The following is a 23,551-nucleotide window of genomic DNA, read 5'->3' as shown; positions in this document are numbered from 1 at the left end:
TCGTGAAAATTTTAAGCCTACTTTACCATCGACCGATTGTTTCTTCCGATCTGGTAAGACCGGTTCTTTATATTCTTCGGTACACTCTCGAGAAACTTTCCGTTTGTTGTATTATACCTGTCAGAGCGGCAGCTGCAGTACCTGCAGATTCGCAGGAAAGAAAAATACGACTCACATAAGTGTAATAAAAGTGCAAAGAGACCAGGAAAAAAACAAACAACGTAATCATGGAATATTTTTTCTTATACAAAGTACAAAAAAGTAAAATAATATATAATTATCTTATAATTTACGTTTTAAAATGCAAGGAATGCAAAAAATGTTAACAATTTTTATAAATAATTTTTAAAAGGCTATTTTTTTAAATAAAAAAGAAAATATCTCGATTACAGTCTTCAGTGAATAAGAATTCTGAAATTATGATACAACAATACTAGAGTCCGCGATTTCGAGCAATTGGTTGCGCGAATCAAAAGAAAGTTGAACGGCCACGATGATAAAAATGAGGAAGACGATCTTTCTCGTTCGAGGAATCAACGGAATTGCATCGTACAGGTTCTATTGCTTCACCGCAAAACCGCAAAGTACGCGAAATCATTTCCGAAATGGTATTAGTAACTATACTTCCTATCATCGAATTTCAAATTCAAAGATAGGCAGAATTTCTTTTAAGAAGATATAAAATCGTTTGTCAATCAAGTTTTTTTTTACAAATTAAAGTCCATGCGATTTAATACATATCGTAAATTATTTTTTTAGTCTTAATTCACTTGGAAATTTGACTTTTAATTCATTTTTAAATTAAAGATTCGGATCTATTAAATTGGTCTGCGTGAAGAGCACCGCAAAAATGCGATGAAACCTAAAAAGACGGAAGAAGGAAGAACGTAGCTCACGAGAATGTGAGCATTGCGAACGCTTTTTGACTGTGTGATTCACGGACGATCTGGCAACAACGGGGCCCAAGGAGCAGCGATCTTGCGGGAGTACAAGTTCCGTGAGATAGAGACACGGTGAACACGAGTGGAAAAAGGAGCCACATAGGTACCTGCCGCGGTGTGACTGAGTCAAAGAGATGGTGGAAGGCGGGAAGAGAGAAAGAGAGAAAGAGCGACCGGCCTCTGAGATTGCTCGAGGCAGCATAGTCGAGCGTGGTCCAGTGTTCATAAAACGAGCTCGTCTTGAAAGTCACAAAAGTTTTCCGAGGATTTTATGTTGACGCGGCGATTTTTTCCGAAACGACGAAGCCTCGAAAGCGAAAACGTTTTAAAACGACAGCCAGGAGAGGAGATATACAGTGCAAAGTTTGACTACGGCCTTGTCCATGTGATCTGCTAGGAATTAGTTCCTCTCGTGCTCTTGACGAGCAACTTGCTGATCCGGTCGTGCGCAAAGGTAAGCGTCATACCCGATCGATTACTTGCCCGTGGCGTTGGATTTTCCAACGATTTTTGTTAAATCCGGATCCTATCAATAACATTGTCACAACCGGATTGTATAATATGACGTAATATGTCGTAATTGACAAGTCGTAATGACAAGTAATTGTAATCTTTAAAAATATTTTAGATTAGAATTAAAATTTTGTTATAGTTAAATAATATTTTAGATTAATAATAATAAATTTTTGTGTGTCATACACATGTCCGGTTGTATAGATAATATAGATTTTTATTTAGTTTTATGTAGATAATAATATAAGTTTTTGTGTACCTGCCCGGTCACTAGGATGTTTATCTTAATTTTCGAATCGTGACCGGGTTCCACTTGTGTACGGTCACGTGTCAATGTTGAGTTTTCATCAGGTGCGTGATATATATTTTTCGATCGTACGAACCCAAAATAAAACGCCTTCAAACAGTTTTTACTACAGGTGTTATTCGTGTCAAATTACAGTTGAGATTTCATCGGTAATGGTAGTTGTTAAAGTGAAGCGAAATGATCTTGATATTCCGCGCGTGATTTTTATAAAGCCCCAATTCACTTCGTAAGACTGATGTGTTTTGACAAAAGTAACATTAGTAAATATAACTGATGCATTTTGCGACAAGCTTTGAAAAATTGTATATTATGTCGTCTTATTAAATATATTTATGTGTAGTACGAGTAAGCAACTTGTTAAAATTGCAAACTATTTTTAATTAAATTCAAAACAAAAGAGCTATATTTGCGAAACGTATGTATAATAAACATAGATTTGTTATTAAAATTTATTAAAAATAAAAAAGAAATATAATATTAAATAACATATCTTGAATCTTTTTTTTTACTTTAAAGCTATTAAGTATATCTGTACGATACATTAATGTATGAGTAAATTATAATTTACACGTGCAAATACAAACAGAATGTTTAAAAAATTATAATCTAAAATTTTTATGATTTTTATTTTACTGCATAAGTATACATGCAAGAATTTAATTTCAAGTAAAGACTAATTATTCACATCTAATGTATCATATGCAAGTGACATTTATTAGGACAGTGCTTTGAAATCGATTAGAAACGTAAAAGAAGATTGCCAATACCGACATACCATTTCTTTCCGGTTTATTTCTTAAATAAAAACTAAAAATAAAACTTTAAAAACATAAACTAAAAAATGTTCTTCTTTTATATGATGCAACAATCGAATCGTTTCAAATTTTGCAATAATAAAGTTTTTCATAAGCAAAAATAAACATTTGACAAATTGAACCCCCAACTTAGTATGCAATAACATTTTACTTTTCTTTTCCTTTTATGAGTTTGTACAAAATATTTACAATTTAATGTATATCTTAGAAGTCCTTTATTTCGACGTAAAACTTTTTTGTCAATTTAAATATCTTATGCTGTTCCGCAAGACGCAACATGTAGAACGATAATATAAAAATCAAGTTAGGTTACTTATTTTATTAAATAAATTTCATGTGCCTTTTATTCTATGCATTTTTTAACTTATTATCTGCCTTACTGATAAGTATACACATCCTCATTTTATGTTTAAAACAACATGATGAGAAAAATAGGAAAGACAAAAATACAAACAAAATAGTTTTAGAAAACTACAAATTATACAGCCATATAAAATAATCCAATATTATCAATAATATACTCACTATTGTTTAACTCTGCAATTTGCAGCAGAAAATTATTCAAATTTTATTCTTGTTTTTAAGAAGAATTCGTTTTTTGTCGATTTTATATAAAAAAAAACTACGGATATATAAATTATAAATTTTTATTTTCTATTTTAATTATCTAAGATCAAAGATGTTTTTATCAGTATTAATAAAGCGTAATGTTTAGATTAAGAGAAATAAGAGGGTGTCGCTTCACGAGGTCTATGTCGATATTGGTGACTTGCCTCTATATTAAACACAAGAGCCTATTGCCAAAAGCATTAATGATCAATTTCACACGCGTATTACACAAGCTTCTATCCGAGGCGATTTAAGCGCTAATTAGTTCTTTATGACATCATCAGAGACGGATGTTAGAGCATCCCTGGCAATGACATTTTAATCGAATCACATTGCCCGGAATACGATACGACGTGTGCGATGGGGAGACGCGCTGGAAGGGTAATGATAGCCGCTGATTGCGAGCTCTCGTGTCGTGGTACAATCGACGGCCAATGCATTCGAAAACTACAAAACCCGAACTAATTAAAAGGGAATCAGAAGGCCCGGTCGCCATTGGCGTCGCCACACCGCGGTAACGCAAAATCCCTCCTGGGGATACGAGCCGCGATCAACGAGGTGAACCAATAAACGCGCATGCTCGCGCAAATCAAATATTAATGGCGCAATTAGCACCGATTGTACCTTAATCGGTTTTGTCACTTTTTCTCCGACGACCGCGAATTTCCGCGTCCGTGACGCGGCGCAGCCGACTCGTAAAAAAAAAACCCGACCGGACGCGTCGCCATCCGTTGCGCGCAACTGTCAACTTCTTGCTGCTCTAGCAGTCCTATTAATTTCGGATTATCGCAAATTGCTGGCGTTGTCTTCCATTACGAGATTTTCCCGACAACGCGGGCGCGATAAGAAATAAATGATAAATGGGTACTCCCTTTAGAGCAAATACGTTCCTCGTTTACGTTTTTACGCCTGGATCGATTCAGCAAGAGTGTAGATTAATTAAAAATATTTATTTTCCCATTATACTACTTAATATTTTTTATATTACTGCGCAATTGAATTTTTGCTGCAGAAAGACGTAAATTTTAATTTTTGATAAATTATTTTAATAAATCACAATTGTTCCCCCTCCCCCCGTGCTTTTAATTGAGAATTAAATTGGATCTGCGTACGATACCGATATTTATGGCACAGGTGACAAGTGTGCGCTCTGCAGGATTTGTTTTGTTAATTATTCAAGCCGATTACTTAATTCACTTTTGATTAACGATCGTCCGTATATAGGGACAAGCACGAGAACAATGGGAACCAGAGCTGTTGCCGTTGCGGCGGCGGCAGGTGCTGCTGGGATGTCTGGTGAGGCGGGATTGGCTGGTGTACCAAGACTGCTGGAGGATCTGGCGCGACTCTCTGAGGATAAAGACTCGGCTGATATCGTGTTCCTGCTAGGAAGGGACGAGACCCCTGTCTATGCTCACAGAATAATACTTCAAGCCAGGTTAGGCCTTTTATAACGAGCCATTACTTATGAAAACGTTAATTTTACCCTTAATTTGAAGAAAATAAGATCTCGCGATATGCCTACGACGCGGCGTAATTAACGAATGGAATTTTTAATATCGCGGAGAAACTCGAATGAGATATGAATTTGGAATGTGTTAGAAATAAAACTCTGCGTGAGTAAAACCGCATTTCCAAACATTGAAGATGAGATGATTCGTATCAAACAATTATTTCCGATGTTTTTCAATACCCGGTATCAGGAATATTTAAATCGAATCGATACCGTCAATTATTTCGATGAAGACACGTGTAATACCCTCTGGATGTTGGATTAATTGTCAAGAATAATTTTTATTGTAACATTCCGACGTTATTGTATTCATTGAATTGCCGCGAGCGAGATTTCCTCGGAGAGTTTAAATACCGTAAAGGTACGCGATTAATTATCATGGGAGAATCAACATCGCGATTTTAATGCGTACGAGTTTCAGATGCGAAGAAAATATTTCCACTGCGAATATTCGTTACGAAATATTCAGCGATGAATATATGCATTATGCGGAATTAAATTTAATATAAAATAAAATAATAAAATAAAACGATATGACTAAAGAAACGCAATTCTCAGCGAGCGAGAGGGAGCATTAGTTAACAATCACTGAATGGAGAAATTGATGTAAGATGCAAATGTAAGAGGGCAAAATGCAAAGCTCCTTCATTTTCATTGAAAAATACGGCAAATGCATTTCTCTTTCAAGATAAAACGAACAAAGCTTGTCATTCGTAAATTGGGAGGAATATTGCAGGAAAAGCGGAAAGAAAGAAACCGATTGTTGAAAGAAAGAGCGACTTATCGAACTTCCGCGAATGCCGCGAGGCGCCGGAATTCGTGCTAGCGATGAATTTTAATTAAGCCTGTTATGGTTTACAAAGGTACGATGAAACGGATCGATCGGTTTGCTCTAATTAGTTACAAAGCGAGAGAAGCACTCTTTTTCCCTAATCCTACACCCCACTTTCACCCCTTGGCGAGCTCTCTCTATCTCTCTTGTCCGAAGAAGAGAATTCGGTTGATATTTAGAGGAAAGGTGAACTTGAAGGCGAAGGGGTTGGCACATCGTGAGACAAGGCGGCGCTAATTGTAAAGTCAATTATGACATTTCCACGAATCCCTTTAATATCAGGCGCGGAAAGTAACGGCGGGACCTTTGTCATCTCCACCGTCATCTCCACCCTTTAGTATTATTCTCTTTCCCTCCTCCTTTCCGTTTTCCTCTTCCTCCCTCCAACCCCCTCTTCTCTCTCTCTCTCTCTCTCTCTCTCTCTCTCTCTCTCGTTTCGGCTGCCCGCCAACATGAACCTGGGAAAATTAAGTTAAGCGTGCTGGTGACAGATGTCCGCGGTTGAAACGAATGGACAATGCGTGCTACTGCGCGCTCAAACTCTTTACGACGCTCTTCCGCATTGAAAATCATGATAAAGAGACGCGTACTCGAGACGCGCCCGTCCGCGACGAATAGCGACTTTGAAAAAAGTGGAAATAAAATTTATTAAGAGAACGCGCGTAATATTAATATCCACCGCTCTTCCCGGTAGGTCCCCGGTAATCTTTACTTCAACGGAGTTCCGGAGGGTAGAGCAATTTACAAATGTAAATGGAGAGCTGAAGAGCTACAGATGAGAGTCGCAGATATGGATAAAAGAGACGGGATGCTTAAAATAATTTATTGACATTTCAACGCAAATTCTTGCAACGTATTACGTTTTCCGAAACGACTATTTTTAATCTGTTCGAATGTGTATAAAAATAAAAAAAATAACAAAGCATCATAATCACTTAGTGACAATTGCCAATAATTTCAATAATTGAGTGACTGAGTACTAGAGTAAACGTTATTTACAGTTACTTATGACTTATATATAAAAACGTTACGTGAATTGCAAACATTCATAATTCTTTTAAGTATATGAGTAATTCATTTGGTACAGATGACAAAATAACGTTTTATAATCTTTGTACGTAGAGAGATAATTTCCTGCGTGCGATATTTTCTGGTGTGGAATGGTGGTTTACAAAATTTTATTTGGATAAACATCGTTTTACTCTTCCCTGATTTCGTACGCATCGTCAACACTCGTGTTTCGCGTCGAGAGCTAGAAACTTTTGCCACGTCCGTCGAAAACGCTCAGCTTAACCGAGACCGGAGCGCTCGGCTGTATTTTCGCGCTTTTCATCCACTTTATCTACGGCATTTTCTCACGCGACCTAGACGTTACATATATTTGGCGTGCCTCTCTAGCGTCGGTTCAAGCTAAACTTCAAAGACTGTTCTGCCTACGTGCCTTTTGACACAGTTCTTTTTGATTCGATGAAAAGCACTGATGTACTTTACGCTATCGTTCGGCGCTTTAGAAAATCCTGATATGTTAAAGTCTTTTAAGACTAGCTCTTCAACTGCATATTATGCAATATCTTATAGATGCATTTCTAGACACAAAAAATTTATTTTATTAAAAAATTAAAATAATATTCTCGAAATATTATCTTGATTTTTAATAATATTCGTATAATATTCTAGGAATATTAGAGCTTATAAGGTTTTTGTAATATTTATTAACACATGCCAAATGCATTTGGTGATTTTTTTATCATTAACATTGATATCAATATTTGCAGCAAGTATAACATATTACAAGTTATTGATATGCGAATACAACTAGATTGTAATAATATTTTTCATTAATCAGAGTTGCCGTTACATTTTTTATAAAAAAAAAAAATTAAACCGCACGATACAGATTTATATAAAATAAAAAAAACACTAAACATGAAAAAAATAAATTTTGCTATTCATGTCATTCGTGAAAGCAATGTTAGTCAGATAATGTTATAATAGTCTCTTCGTGAAAAGAAAGATTACTGCATAAGCAAAGAAAATGTCTGCGACGAGTGTTCGCAGGATAACAGGCAAAGAGAATAATGCAACGATTATTAACGAATTTAATTTTCAAGTGTCGTTATTGAAAGCATAAATTATCATTGATGTCTTTTTCCTTCTGTTTTCCAGACAGAACTGTCTGGAAGAACTAATTAACGCTGTTAAGACTATGCGAAATAAAAACAAAACCCGTCTAAGTCGGTTGAAAAACGAATCAATTTACGGTCGTCTGTCGACTGGCACTTGTAGCTTTGCTTCTCATTCTTTCTCGTTACTTGGAAAACCCTCCACCTTTTAAATCTAATTTCAGTTCGATATATCTGGTAGGATACTATTAAGATGTCGGAGTGTATTTTTCTAGGCACGACGTTTATTTGAGTTTTATTTAATTATACGTCAGTTCTCGTTTCGATTTATTTTGCAATGTTATGCTTCTCGATTGGAGTAACAAACGTGAAATAAATTTGACTCATGCATCGTGTCAGAATTTTATACAGATACGATATCTATATTTGAAATTGCGTCCATTATGCGCGACTCAATTTCGCATAGTTTATTATTGAGAATGATAATAAAACACAAATACAATATTTATCATCATCACATTCGAATAACAGGAATTAGTGGAAAAATCATCTACTATGTTTAGTGGAAAAATCATCCTGGTTTTAAATAGCAATCTAAACATAGGCATAAAGCAACTATAGAATTGATAGGTCTTTACTTAAAATAGATAAAATATGCTGCCAAAGTTTGACGACCAATTTCGACAATATCGTATGCATATTTTCGCGTTGATTATACCAATATAGAGCGTAATTTCCCGAACGATTCGAAGGGTCTGGATCGGACAATTAATGGACGACATGGGGTTTCTCCTAATCTACGCATTTTCTACTATCTTGTTCTCATCCTAACGCAGAAGGACACGAGATGTAAGGGTGCTTCCGAGGGTTACCATTAGTTTCTAAGGATAGGGGAAGAGCACACTTCTGTCGCTCTCTATCACGGTTTCGTATGTCTCGACAGATTCATGACGAAGTCAATTAAGCTCTTTTGTTACGCGAAGCGTCGCGTGAAAAGTAACGTGCACAGCAATGGCGGAAAGATGCGCTCGTTTGTTTTAAGAAAATACGCCAGAGTAGATTATTATTTGAAACTCGATGCGATTCGAGATATACACGTTGTCAAAAATAATTTCATAGGTGTAAGAACTTCACAGCCGCTAAAAGGATCGGCACAGCCGGTAATCCGACACCGGTACGAATGCCACATGCGCATCCAGAAACGTTCCGCCAGTTTATTCGGTACATTTACACCGGTATGGTAAGTATCAGTGCAATTTAACAATTTTCTATTTTCTTTCAGCAAAGTTCGATGAATAATATTGCAACAATGTTACTGTCGGTGCTTTTTTAATCTAAAGCACCTCAACCTCTTTCTTCTGAATTAAAATTTCTTATCAAAAAAGTTAAAGTAATAAGTAAAACAATTTTAGCAATTTGAAGGAAAAATCTAATTGAATGTTATGTTATTTATAAAACATTGTATTGATTAAAATAAAATTTAAAAATTTTACACTGAAGAAAAAATTACTGAATTTTAATATTTATTAAAATAATACTAATAAAATATTTACTAAATGTAAATATATACTTATTTAGTACAAGAATCACTAATTCAATTTAAGTATTACTTTTTCTTATAAAGTAAATATTTTATTAGTACTATTTGAATAAATATTTATTAAAATTTAGGAATTTTTTCTCTCGGTGTATAATATTTAATTAATATGTACATGTTTAACGTTATCAAATATCATGTATATAATTATCAAATAATACTTTCTTTCTAATAAAATTACAATTCAAAATTCGTTATTACATTTTAATTATTATGTGTATAGAGAATATATATTTTCAAAACTTATATATATCAAATGATAAGATTTTGACAAAAAATCGTGACAAAATTTTATAATTCTATACTGTATGAAATAAAAATAAATGTTAGCTACACTGAGAAAAAAATTCCTAAATTTTAATAAATATTTACTCAAATAGTACTGATAAAATATTTATTTATGGTATATAAATATTTACTTTATAAGAAAAAATAATACTTAAATTAAATTCGTGTACTAATTGTAAATATCAAATGTATATTTATATTTAGTAAATATTTCATTAGAACTATTCGGATAAATATTCATAAAAATTTAGTAATTTTTCCTTCAATGTATAAATTCCATTTTAACTGATTGCAGATAATATTACAAGATAGTAGGATTTTCGAAATGCTGGGTCTAGCGCAAGAACTTGGTATAGAAGAACTTTGGAGAAGTTGCGAGGAACATGTGTCTGTTACCTTAAGCCCCGGAAACGCGTGTGCACTTTTAACCGCTGCTTTGGAGGCTCAAGAACGAGTTCCAGGTATTTATTTAAAGATCTATATATTTAATTTTGCATGTGTCGCACTTCTAACTTCTAATATCATAATGTGTACGTATATAAAAAATATATGGAATAACTTTACTCACGGCAATGAACGAAGAATACCTTCTCAACTGTCGACTGTCACGTTTCGCTGTATATATTTCTGGCAGCACGATACAGATTCAGCATCTATCCTAATCCTATAAAATATAAAATATTTGTACAAATTAAAAATGCATATTATATCAATTCAAATAGTTATGAAATATTATCTAATGAAAGAAAATTTCTTCCTGCTATGCATGTATGTATTATATTTATTAAATCAAATATAAAATTATCAACATAAATATTTAAAAAAAATTATCTAAAATATATATTTCGTAAAAATATATATTTCATCGTAAAATCAAAATCAAAATAATAAAAGTACAAGACAAAGACAATAAAAAGTTACATTGTTAGAAATTTTTTATCAAATATATTTATAAACGCTATTATAAATTAATATTAATTCTTACAAATTAATATTATAAATTAAAAATCTATTTATGGAGAATTTGATTAAATACATTTGATTAAATTGCATTAGTATAATCGCACTAATGCAATTAAATTAGTAGATAAAATGAGTAAAATAAAATCACAATTATATCTATTTTAAGAAATTATTTAAATATTTATTAATAATAAAACGATTACTGTGTTAGTATTTTTTGAATATATCTTAAAAATATAAAAAAGCATTATTTACAATATATATTTTTGACAAACTTTTTTTATTGAAACGTTATCTATTTTTAATGATTTTGATTAAATTAAAAGCGCTTTAAAAAAATTTATTAAAGATTTTTTATTAAAAATTTACTGAATTAAAATTATAATATATATTGTAATATAATATTATATATGAATATATACTATATTTAGTGACGAATTTTCTATTACACATAATAAGATTGATAAGTGCCTGTGAAACGACAATAATAACTTTAATTTTCGTTATAATATATCTATTTATTTTTACGAAAGTACGTTATGATACCTTTGATGCTATCGTATTGGCTTTTTTGTATTCCCTAAAGGTATTCTTACATGGAAGCATCATGCGTCGAGCGCAGTAATATGTTTAATAGTTTTATTAAGGCTGTGTTCTAATATTCATTGTCATACTGAAAATCTACAGCTAATGTTACGTATACAGAATATTGAAATCCATCTTTTATAAATTTTCAATTATATTAGAAAATTTGTGTGTATCAAAACGTAGCTTCCCTTACTTTGTAGCATAAAGAATCAACAAGATTTCTGCGCGATAATTCTCTGCGCATTAGCTCGATGCTCGACGCTAGTCATGTAATAACCCCTTAACAACACATGATATCATACAAATATTCTAGATATTCATGTACTAAGGTTATTTTTTCGATCAATCAATTCAGCTGTGATTCTGATTCTTTCAAAGGAACGTAAGAGTTATGTTTGTGATGTTATTCTATAGATACCTTCGTATATTACATTGAAATCTATAACTCATCGAAACTGTAACAATTTGAAACTGCGCGACGCAGACGAGTATGTACACAACCGATTGAACACATATCAACCGACGAATCGACATTGACCGTGAAGATCCACGTCAACCAATACACTTTAGCAATCGCTCATCATTTCAAACGTCATTCCGACGTCCCGACGAAAATTCGCGCTTGTAATTCACTTCGCGTTAAATCTACGATTATAATTGCAAAGCACTCGCCTCCGTTCTCCGAACCGAATGTGTAGTCAAAACCATCATGGCGGCCGAATGAGCGCGCCAATGTTCGAATCTGAAACATGGACAATTAAGATTTCCACTGAAAATTAAAGCTTTTTCTTTTCTTGCAAATTACAATTTTATTTGACGTTCTCTACAAAAAATATAAAATTAAAAAAAATATCTTAATAGTAACTACAAAAAAGGCGACAAAAGATAATATGTTTACTTAAACTCTAAGCTGATACATTTTGCTTTCCAGCAATGGAATACAGTCATATACTATGTAACACAGTATTATACAATGTCTTGTATAATACAATCGACTTGTTGATGAATTACTGCTTAGATAATTTTAATACACTTTCTTATTTCAGCATTATATTTCAAAATGTAATGTTGATACCTATGATCCCAGAAAAAAGAAGTCGTAATAATATCATAAAAATATTTGTCGCTCGAGGATATCATAAAGCTATTTTAGATATACTTATAAATAGCAAATAAAGTCATAACGATGTCTTTATATGATGTTATTTGTGTTATTTATAATGATATTCTTATATGATGACTATGTGTTCAATGGTGTGTTAAATATTGTACATTATTTTAACTATGTACGATTGTGTCATAGTAAAGAGAATTGAGTCTCTGTGTATGTTGCTGGAAAGCACTTTTATCTAAATAATGCTGATATAAATGATAATAATTATAGTATTTAAGTTATAGCGTTGATAAATATTTCTTCAAAGTGCAAAATTAGAAGTTTTGTGTTAAATAAAAATAAGACTATTTGTCTAATAAAAACAAGAATACATATATACGTCGAGAATACAACAAAACACAAACTTATCGAGATTATACTTCAATCATTAAACCAATCAAATTTTCGTCTGATAACATTTTTTTCTGAAATTTTTAAACAATTTCTTTTAAAAATCTTGTGACTCCTTCTAAAACAAAAATTCTTTTAAGTTACAATGAGCAGCCATTTTGTTCAGTAATTTTTCCTGATCTAAAAATAAAATCACTTTTTGGCCTACACTTGTACGAGTTAATCGAAATAACTCTGGATTGAATGAAAGAGAAATCACAGTTGCAATTTTTCCTTTGACCACACAAACACACATTTTCATTTATAGAATCCTAAATAATCTCCATCTTGCATCAATTAAATCTTCTCTCTACTGCTATTCCTATAACATTAGCTGAAGTTGTTGAAATACATATTATTCTGCAGATGATCCTGATGGAAGATGCTTAAATGCTTGCTTAAATGTTTTTGAACTAATGGATTTAATCGTTTTCTGTAGTCTAGCTAGGCGAAAAGAAAAAGTTGAGAATCTATTTGTAAATTCTGATGTTATCTCAGATATTAAATTTTTAACTTTTTCTTCTTCTTCCTGATAAAATTTAACTGTCTCAAGAAATTCGATATAAAAATAAAGAGAGTCTGGGTCAAATACTAGATAACCTCCAATAATGCTTGCAACTGTATCAATTTTAAGTTTAGAGCACATTGGAATTACATTGTCCAATCGTTTCCATATTTTAATAGTTTTCTCGCATCCAATCTTTTTGTGGTAGAATTCAGCATTTGCTAGAAGATGAAATGCAGAAATTTGACACTTCATTGCCTCAGTAAGATGGTGTAAATAACTCTCTGTCATTTTTCCTGCAACTGTATCAGTGTTTTTAAATGGATACCATTGAACATCTTCATAGGCTTGGGTAGTACCTAGATAAAAAAGTTGAAAGCTAAATAATAAAGTTAAAAAGTATAACTTTTAACTTAATTTTAAATGAGTTAAGTTTTAATTTAAACTAATCATTTTTAAAATATATCAATTTTAATTTATTAGCTCTTTCCTAAGTTAGAAATTTATCTACTTAAAAAAAAATAATTGTAAAAGAAAACATTCTCATATTAAAAAAGAAACAATATTTATTATCTTGTATAACATAAATAAAATATTAAATTTATCTGATGATCTATATTGTGTTTGTTTTGTTAATCTAATTTAACAAAAATTACAACAGTTTAACTCTCTAAATTAATATAAATATAATGCTTTTTAAAACTAACTTTTAATTTAATTTAATCTTAATGGAACTTTTAACATAACTAAATTTGATAAGATATTAACTTCAACTTAATTTAGTTAAAAAAAATTAACTTACTCAATCCTGCTTCTGATCTATTTTGAAATGACATTTTATCCCTTATTCCTAACTCCCTCCTACGTCTATGCTTTATATTACCAAAAAGGAATGGAAATTTGATATTATCAAACTTTTCTTCTATTTTCCTACAGTCCTCCTCGGTTAGAAAATAAGATTTTTCGTATTCTAGTCCAGAAACGGAAGATGTAGAAGTCGTTTGTTCCTTATTCTTATCCATGACAAAAACAAATAACTTTTACAAGGCTTATGTTCCGATATACACTGCTAGTGTGCAATGGCCAGTACTGAAAACGATTGAACGATCCTAAATAAGTTCAATAAGCTATAGGTTCAATTGTTTACTATGGTTTATTATTCATTTGTTTTCTTCACATCACACAGAGAAGGACAAATCATATTTATATTATATGGCGCCATCTAACGATAATTCATGATAGTTCTAAGTAACCGAAGATAGGATTAGCGCAAATAAAATTATCGATACGATTATCTGTAGTCGATAAATTTCGTTGTTCAAGTTGATTTCTATAGACTGCTTTCTAATATACACTACTAGTACTGAAAATTTATAGTCGTTATCACGTTACATTCTATTATAAATTTTCAGTACTGGCAGTGTAATTGGAACGCAACCTAACTCGAGTTGGTTTAGAATCCATTCGTCCGATTGTTCAATTGATTAATTTAATATAAAATTTTTTAATTAATTAATCCAATGGAAAAACTTCAAGCACCGATCACTGTGAATGGCTGTGTGGACAATAGCAATATGATCATTAAACGGGATGCTGGGCTGCGTTCAGAATAGAGTCCTATATAAAGAGAGAAGCGACATTGATGTCTAAAGCTCTGATTGGTAATCTGATTGATACTTGATTGGCTAAGCGAGCAGCCATATTGTGACCACAGCTATTTGCAGAATGATACGAATGGTGTTTGATGACGTTGAGCGGTCCCAAATTGGCGGTGGAAGACTCAATTGGATACTAAAGGTTGTGGTGGGGGTTCGATGTCGCTTCTCTCTTTATATAGGACTCTAGTTCAGAATGAACATCTAAGTGCACCTAGAGTCCCTAGAAGTAGAGAGTCTGGACATCTCGGGGTTCCACGTGATTGGATACACGTGATTGTGCACCTAAAATGGCAGCACCAATACGGATCCCTGTTTAATCCTCTTTAGCCAATGCGATAACAGCATACAACACGTTCAAGTGCACACAACGATAAACATACACACACATAAAGCTCACGTACATACACTGACATAATCATCACCGACATTTTAGGAACAGATGTCCAGACTCTCTACTTCTAGGGACTCTAAGTGCACCCAGATATTATTTTATTCTTATTTTACATTCGGTAAACAACAAATAGCGTTTTCGACTGCAGTGGGTTTTAACCATAGAGATATTACAGATAGAGTAGGGAAACTAGCCTCAAAAGCGATAGAAAGAGACAGAAAATGAGAGCTTTAGTCTATCTCTCTTTTAATGGCGCTATTACGACAAAGACAAGAATACAGGTTCTATTTTCTCTCTCTTTCTAACGAGGGGACATTTCCACTTATAAATCTATCTATGGCTCTTCTACTCTATCTATAATATCTCTATGGTTTTAACCCAGGTTTGACGCCATTTGCCGGAATCGTCCAATTAGAACGGATCGTTCAACGTTCTAATTGGACGATTCCGGCAAATGGCGTCAAACCTAGGTTAAAACCCACTGCAGTTGAAAATGCTAAAAGTTAACACATCTAGGGCCTTATTCTTGAAATTATGAGATTAATTTTTGTATACGAAAATGACAAAATAACCAATGGGAGAATATCATTGAATAATTCCATTGGCTATTCTGTCACTTTCGTATACGAAAATTATTCGCATGTTATCAAGAATAAAGCCCCTGCCCCTGCGCACCCGGACGTTCATTCTGACCGCACCCCAGGGGGTCGATCATGAAACTTTTTCTCTAGAGCGGAAACGTGAAAAGTGAAAATCTTTACTATTGAAGTTAATGGAGAAATTTTTCACTTTTCACGTTTCCGCCTTAGGGAAAAAGTTTCATGATCGACCCCCTGCTCCCAATTATCTGATCATGGTGATTTTGAGAAGCTAAAAGTAACTAGTAGCGCTGTTACGTTGGCAACGTTAGCATCACAATTGACGCCATATTTTTCGGCATCTCACGTTTACTGACGCTTACAATTCGCACATACACGAAGTATATCATTCGTTGTTAAACGTTCAGTTTTTGAAGTACCGGCGTAAAAATGTCGTACAAGGGGCCGCAGAAAGTCCAGAAGGTGATGGTGCAACCCATCAACTTGATATTTCGCTACCTACAGAACCGTTCGCGCGTACAGGTCTGGTTGTTCGAGAACGTGAATCTGCGGATTGAAGGGCATATCGTCGGCTTCGACGAGTACATGAACTTGGTGTTGGACGACGCCGAGGAGTACCATCAGAAGACGAAAAACAGGAAGCCACTCGGACGGATTATGCTTAAAGGCGACAACATCACTTTAATACAGAACACCAATCCCACGGCGAACTAAGGAGAGAACATAACCTCAACCCGGTTTCCGTTTGGGCGGGCGCCGGGTAAGGCCAGCTCCAAATAACTTGGGGTCCCTTCTTGGACTGTGGCGACGAGAGAAGCTCTCAGGGAGTTGATTGTGAAAACCAATAACTTTTTAAACGTGCGAAAAGAAATGTGTCGCGTGATTGATGACCATGTACCATAATGGACATTTCGTATGCTGTCTAGATATAAGTTTCTGCTATATTATGAATCTTAACGAATGCGAGATGCGATCAAATCCTGTTGTGAAAAAAGGATCACTGAATATTTTATATGAACGCACGTCCCAATATCTAATTTAATTTATATGAATTAATGATAGTTGTAACAATATGTAGTCTTGTACTGAAAGTGCTTTAGAACACAGTCAATTTATTTTGTACGTCACATTATAATTTTTGTGGATCCATTCTGAATGTGTTATAATATGAAAGAAGTAAACACCCAAGATAAACAGAATGTATATAAATAATTATTAAATAGTTTCATATTCTAAAACGTTTCTGTCATTGTTTGCCTAACATATCCAGATATTTATATAAAAAATGATTGAAGGAAAAAAATATAATAATTATAATTTACGAGAATAATTACATTCATAAAGAAAAATAACATAATAAAATTACCATTTAAAAATTAAAATTTATATCTTTGAGAAAACTATGGTAAGTGAAAATAATTATGATTAATTTAAGAATATTTTGCTTTATGTAGAAATATATTAAATTTTTTATGAAAGGTTTGAGTTTGAAGAGATTTCAAAAATTTATTTTGCTTTTAATTTAGCGTAAAGATTTATAAATTTATTTTGATGGTTACGTTATTATGTAACATAATTAATGATTAGTATTGAATCATATTTCTGTAATTTGGTTTTTAAAAAGATAGGTATCGTTCAAATCTCATATATTTAATTTTAAGAATTTTCTAAAACAAACTTGTAAATGAAAATAATTCACTCTTTTCTATCATTATTAATTTTTATGTCTCAGGTGGGAAAGCTGCTTGCTCATCTTTTATCGAGAAATGCTTCGCTTTTATCGGTGAAAATGCCATGGACACAGTGAAGACAACAGCATTTTGCAATCTTCCAAAAGATGCTTTAGTAAAATTGATATCGTCTGATTATCTCGGTTTGGAGGAAGAGGATGTGTGGCGGGCGGTCTTGAATTGGGCCAAATATCAAGTTCGTTTATTTTTTAAGAATCTTATTTTCTCTCTTGAAGTGCTCTAAATTTATTTATTAGGAGTTAGACAAATCATCAATTTTCTCAACTGTGAACTTGGAATGATTCTTAAATGACATCCTTAGGCAGGAGTTACGCAGCCCACACAACACTGGACCGAGGAAGAGCGCATGAGAGTATGCCAGCACTTATCCGGCGTAATTAATCACGTACGCTTGCTGTTGATCGACAGCCAGGTGTTTGCGGAGGAGGTAGAGCCGACCGGTGCGGTGCCGATAGAGATGTCGTTGGAGAGGTACGAATTTTTCAATCCCGATCGATCGAGCGGCTCGAAATTTCTAAGGTACGATCTAACGGGGCGGCATTCACCGTTTGGCGGTATCGCCTTCGATCTCGACGTTTCGCTTTAGGTATAGGTATGCAGCTCTGCCGAACAAGTATTCAGAGGTCTGCTCCGACAAACGACTGCAGCCGCGTGTTAGCCCGTTCCTCTTCCCGGGCTCGCAGATTCTTTCCAGGGACAAGGTCGGTTTCCAGCGGGTCCTAAATCAGTGGTACGGCGTATCGAAACAGGGTTGGCGATTGGTTTATCGGTAGGTTCTATGAATATATTATGAAGGTGTTTCAGAAGTGAAACACTTTAGATGATAACATAATAAATTTATTTATATTTGTCTAAGATTTTGCGCAGAATAGAGGAATATTAGATATTAAGAATAATAATTGAAATTTTAGAATCAATTTCTTCAATGAACACTAAAGTTAAATAATAAGTTATGTTGTATTTTATACGGCACATTCATGTCTTATGTTTTATTCGTCTTCATTGTGTGTTACATTTAATATTCATTAAGAAAATCAATTCTAAAATTTTTATTCTTATTCCCAATATCTAATATTCCTCTATTGTAGGGTCTAACGTTTCAATGCGAGCCTAATTTCTCTTTTGGTTTTTTGTAAATAGTTAATAATTTTGAATATTGATTGTATAATTGAATCTGTTGTATCTGAATGTAAAAAAACGTAAATCAATTCAAAATTGAGATATATGAAAGAAATTGTGTATTTATTTTTTCTGATTCTGAATCCTCTAATATTTCAATTTTGAAAAATTGACTTATGTTTTTCAAATACTCGATTCAATAGAAATCGTATAGAAAATGCTAATACTTATAAAAAATATATGAAACATATAAAATAAATTACATGCAAAAAAATGTATTTTAATTCACGAGTTTGTTTCAGAAAATATTTCATTAAATAAGTATATGAGATTTGAATGACTATACCTATCTTTTTAAAAAACATAAAGAAATATAGTGATACAGAAATATAGTGATCTCAATCTCTTCTAATAATTCTAATAATCATTAATTATAGTTATAATAGCATAACCATCAAAATAAATTCATAATTTTTTAAAAATAGATCCGCAAAAATATGTTCCACGTGCAACTTGTATCATATAATCATGATTCGCAATTTATTGCTTCCAGAGCGTCCACTCATGGCTACTCAGCGGCGTCTTTTCATCGGCATTGTGATAACGTTTGCCCGACATACGTAATAGTGTTGGTGAGTACAGAATTCTCATCCAAGTTTTATTTAGTACTAATACGTTTTATTGTATCCTAGGGAGTGCGTGGCGAGATATGCGGAGGATTCAGCGACGTTCCGTGGGGCAAAACTAACTCCAAGGCACAGTATATCGCTTCGGAGAAGAGCTTTCTTTTCACATTGACAAATAATCAAGATGTACCACCGACAAAATTCGACATCGTGAAAAAATCATTCGCGATCTGCTATCATCCGGAGTAAGAATCGCTGCAATTTTTATCTTTTCGATTACCGTGTTCTCAATGTAACTCGATTTAATGTAATCTGTTGCAGCATAGGGCCGATCTTTGGTGCCGGAGCTGATCTACTTATATCGAGCAACTGTAATGTCAACAAGGAGAGCTACAGCAATCTCCCGCACAGTTACGACGGGGACCATGCGTCTAATCAGTTGCTCATGGGAGACTATCATTTCTCAGTAATTGACTATGAAGTTTTTACCCCCAGTCATCCTGCTCCCAAATCCAATCACTAATTTAATTACGGTGATTCTATCTGCCATATACATTGCTTTTCTGTACCTAATAAATATGTAGTGATTTATTCTCCGTCCATGGAAATTATTTCATAGTAACGTTATTTGTAACGTCATTACCATTATAATTTTTTTTTTTTTTGGTAACGATAAAATGTATAATAACGATGAAAGTAACGGCTGAATTCGTTACCGTTCTGTAAAAAATATAACGACGTCACCGTTAACAGAAAAATGTACCGAAAAAAATAATGAAAGCAATAACGGCGTTACAAGCAACTCATTACTTCCCAGCCTTATAAGAAAATAGCGGAAAATAAATCATTACTATCAAGTAATGGTAGCGATAACGAATTACTTTTTGTAAAAAATGTCTAACTTTGTTTCATGTTACGCACCGAAAAGTAACGATTATTCACCTATCATGCAAATCATACTTTTATATTTATACATATTTCAAAGCACCGACATAAGCAAAGACTGATTATTTTTTATTCCTTTCTATTTTTATAATTATATTTTATTTGTATCAAATATGTACTTATACTTTTTGTAACAATTCTCGAATAAATGTCAAGTCTATCTTTTCGATATCTACATGATATTCATTTGGCTTTGACGCTCAATAATCTATGAACGTGTTCCTGCGGAACTACACGTAAACGTAATAGGCGATTTGTATGTTCGCCAAACAGAATGTTGCGAAAAGCACGCATATGTGAGTATAGGCAATAAGAATGTATTCGTGAAGCCATTCGACTATTCTTGGCACACATACATATATCTACTTTAAATATTCATATCGAAGTATTGCGTTTAAATGTAGCCATCTGCCATTATAAATTATAACGTTAAACAGTTACGTTTGTAAATTTAGCTTAACAATTAGTCGATCATATATACTTTTCAACGTGAAATTAACATCAAAATGCGAGACTCAATTCTTCGTATTGAATTGAGAAGAAGATTGTGTTTAATATTACAAGGTAGTACAATATTTTTTATGAAATTAAACAATATCCGAAAATTTTTATTACTTGTGTAATATTAAAAAAAAAATCGCTAATACATTTTCTAAAGTGACACTTTATTTTTTCGAAACTAAACATTGCATTTTATTAATAACAGCTTGCTTTGATAATTAAAAAAAGTAAAAACCCGTAATCCATATATCCGTGGCTTTATATAAAGTTTACTAAAAACGAATTCTTCAAAAGCAAAAAAATATATGCATAATTTTCTTTTGCAAAATACTTAAACAATTATGAGTATATTATTGATAATATTAGATCATTATATATGTTTATTTTATAGCAAAAATTTTTATGTAAAATTTTCTCTTATTTTTTTCATAATGTTTTAAATATAAAATTGGTGTGCAACTGGTATATTTTTAATATCTGACAGTCTGCTATTAAGACTGTCTTGTAAAATAGCATAAGATACGATTCACGTTCAAAACACTATTGGCCTTTATCTGTATTGTTTATTAAGCATAAACAGAACGAAATCAGTAGCGGTTTGAGCGCGAATCAAACTAAATGTATTAACATGGTGCAATATATATTTACATTGATCCTACATTGAGCTAACCCTTCCACCAGCGCAAAATTAATTTTAAAATAATTAAAAATTGAGTGCTAATTAAATGCTGAAGTCCGAAATTAGTTGCTCGAACCGTTTGGCAGAAAATTAAAAAAAGATTTAGTAGGGCTGATTTAATTAACATTAAGCTAATCCCCCTCAACAAAAATAAATATTTTTTATGTAAACCAATAAACAAATACAGTAGAATTAAGTGCTAATTAGGTGCTTCAAGAAATAAATCGAAAATATATATTATAAAACTTAGAAGTCGGTCACTCGGTTGATTCACAAGAGAGAAAGTTTATCTTAAAAAAATAAGTGCTCAAATATAAATTTGATACTAAAAACATTTCTTTTTTAATATCATTTAAAGATATTAGGTCGGCAAATTACTCTTGCCGTTTAGCAAGTATTCAAACTTAAACATCGGTCGCGCGGTTAACCGACAATTAAGAGAAAGAAATCATCTTTAAAATCGAATTCTGGCCAAACGAAACGAGCATTTAATTCAGCAACTTGATATCTTTAAATGAATAGTGCATACATGCATACATATCTAATAAACTTTTACATTATTTTAAAATTAAAAAAAATTTATAACTCACCGAACCGATGTGCAGCAGCAGAGTTGTAACACAGCTACATTAATCTGTAAAATGCATATAAATCCAAATTATAACATCCAAAATATTCCGAATAGTATTCGCATATGTAACGTAACCTTACGTCTATTAAACTGGCACAGTCATTTTAGCACAATCAAATCATAGACATTTATATATTTACTAGACTGTAAATAATAACATGGTGAGAACAAAATTGTTAACTTGACTAAATTTTTTAAATTGAATAAATTTCTTCAATTTGAATATTTATGTATTTAAAAATTTCTTCAGCAATTTCAGGCATTTATATATATTAAACTTAAAAAGAGATAAATATTTGAAACAAAAAGCTCCAATCAAGTCGACAAATTTAGTCAAGTTGACAATTTTTTTCTAATTAAGTACGAGTAATGTATAAATAACTCACCCAGCGAGTTGTTCCACCGTTGCTTGATGCTTCCCCCGAGCCCCTGGTTCCTCACCAATCCCGTCGATGCACAATACACACTCGCGAATGAGAGATTAATTACGATCGCGACACTTTGTTGACGGTGTCACTCCCGGCGTTAATCGAAACGGACTTTAATGCATCATATCAAAACGAAAGTAGCTACACGTAGATACAAACAGAATTCGCTCGACAGCGATGATAGTACGAGTATCCGTTGTCCGAACGCATGATACATTGGCCGAATGGAGTTCGCGATGATCCGCGGGATTACCTTTATGCCGTCTCGCAAGAAGAAAAACGCGTACGTCTAAGATCGATCTCGTTGTGTTGTCCAAACATTTATCTCATTGCAGTTACTCACGAAAACTCGTACGTGCAAAAAGAGCTTTACCGAGATCAATGACGTCACGTGAAGGGATACGTGTACGAATCGTATGAACGTTGCGGCGAGAGAAGCTCGCCCGCCAACTTCACGACACTTCCGCAAAGAGTGAGTGAGTGAGTGAGTGAGTGAGTGAGTGAGTGAGAGAGAGAGAAAGTAGATCGCTGTTCCGTTCGAGCGTTTCACCGTTTCTATCGTCATAGACAAGAACTCGGGTGTTACGAGGCGAATCTGCTCGACATCGATGATGGTACACGAAGGAGCAAGCGTACGAATGTCACGTCGCGAAGCGGACCCGATATCCTCGCGATAACCTTCACTCACCTCGCCCGACATACGGCATAGAGTCAACACGCACACGTCTCAGAACGATCACAACACTCATGTCACTCCACACAGCATATAAACAATCGAATTGTACACACGGCGAGATCGGAGCTCGGGCCAGTCTGCGTGGTGCGTGCCGGCCGGCCGCGGTACCCGAAATGCGTAGTAGTTACGCCGTCGCCATGCCGCCGGCTCGTTAGCCGAATTGCTGCGTGCTTGCGCGCGACAGATTTCCGCGAATTTGATTATTTCTCGCAAAATACGCCTACCGCCGCGATTCCTCGTCGCACGATTGTCACACGTGTATCGAAATCGAACTCCCTGCGACTGTACTTACAGCGATAAAACGCGTCGCGACGACCGTCGACACGGAGCCGATCTGCCGCACGTTCGCT

At 33.6% G+C, this 23,551-nt stretch overlaps 4 protein-coding genes across 6 annotated transcripts in view; 2 read left to right on the top strand and 2 right to left on the bottom strand.

Annotated features, from left to right (window-relative positions):
* LOC105196972 (frizzled-2) overlaps positions 1-23,307 on the bottom strand; it is a 123,661-nt gene extending 100,354 nt beyond the window's left edge. Inside the window, exons 1-3 of the mRNA XM_026136130.2 lie at positions 22,424-23,307; positions 21,997-22,040; positions 10,107-10,202 (exon numbers count right to left, since the gene is read on the bottom strand). The gene's annotated coding sequence lies outside the window, so the exon portion shown is untranslated. The remainder of the gene's footprint in view (positions 1-10,106; positions 10,203-21,996; positions 22,041-22,423) is intronic.
* LOC105196960 (BTB/POZ domain-containing protein 9) lies at positions 965-20,397 on the top strand. 3 transcript variants are annotated; one of them, XM_039453218.1, is made up of 10 exons: positions 965-1,395; positions 4,410-4,623; positions 8,773-8,893; positions 9,834-9,999; positions 17,518-17,711; positions 17,838-18,055; positions 18,123-18,305; positions 19,209-19,287; positions 19,348-19,526; positions 19,608-19,770. In XM_039453218.1, exons 2-10 carry the CDS (start codon positions 4,427-4,429, stop codon positions 19,630-19,632), a joined length of 1,362 nt encoding a protein of 453 aa, XP_039309152.1. In that variant the 5' UTR covers positions 965-1,395; positions 4,410-4,426; the 3' UTR covers positions 19,633-19,770. The 3 variants fall into 3 exon arrangements, with proteins under 3 accessions (XP_039309152.1, XP_011161431.1, XP_011161438.1); XM_011163129.3 differs by having other exon boundaries at positions 980-1,395; positions 19,603-20,397; XM_011163136.3 differs by having other exon boundaries at positions 981-1,395; positions 17,838-18,007; positions 19,603-20,397.
* LOC120358597 lies at positions 11,887-14,381 on the bottom strand. The gene is made up of 2 exons (XM_039453219.1): positions 13,940-14,381; positions 11,887-13,496 (listed from the first exon to the last, which is right to left on the bottom strand). Exons 1-2 carry the CDS (start codon positions 14,157-14,159, stop codon positions 12,988-12,990), a joined length of 729 nt encoding a protein of 242 aa, XP_039309153.1. The 5' UTR covers positions 14,160-14,381; the 3' UTR covers positions 11,887-12,987.
* LOC105196949 (probable small nuclear ribonucleoprotein E) lies at positions 16,094-17,023 on the top strand. Its single transcript, XM_011163118.3, has one exon. The coding sequence runs from the start codon at positions 16,215-16,217 to the stop codon at positions 16,497-16,499; it is 285 nt and encodes a 94-aa protein (XP_011161420.1). The 5' UTR covers positions 16,094-16,214; the 3' UTR covers positions 16,500-17,023.
* Positions 23,308-23,551: the final 244 nt, after the last annotated feature.

The sequence above is a fragment of the Solenopsis invicta genome, chromosome 8 (genome assembly GCF_016802725.1).
Source record: "Solenopsis invicta isolate M01_SB chromosome 8, UNIL_Sinv_3.0, whole genome shotgun sequence".
NCBI lineage: Eukaryota > Metazoa > Arthropoda > Insecta > Hymenoptera > Formicidae > Solenopsis > Solenopsis invicta.
The sequence above is the reverse complement of the archived record's forward strand: the minus strand, read 5'-3'. Positions and strand labels throughout refer to the sequence as shown.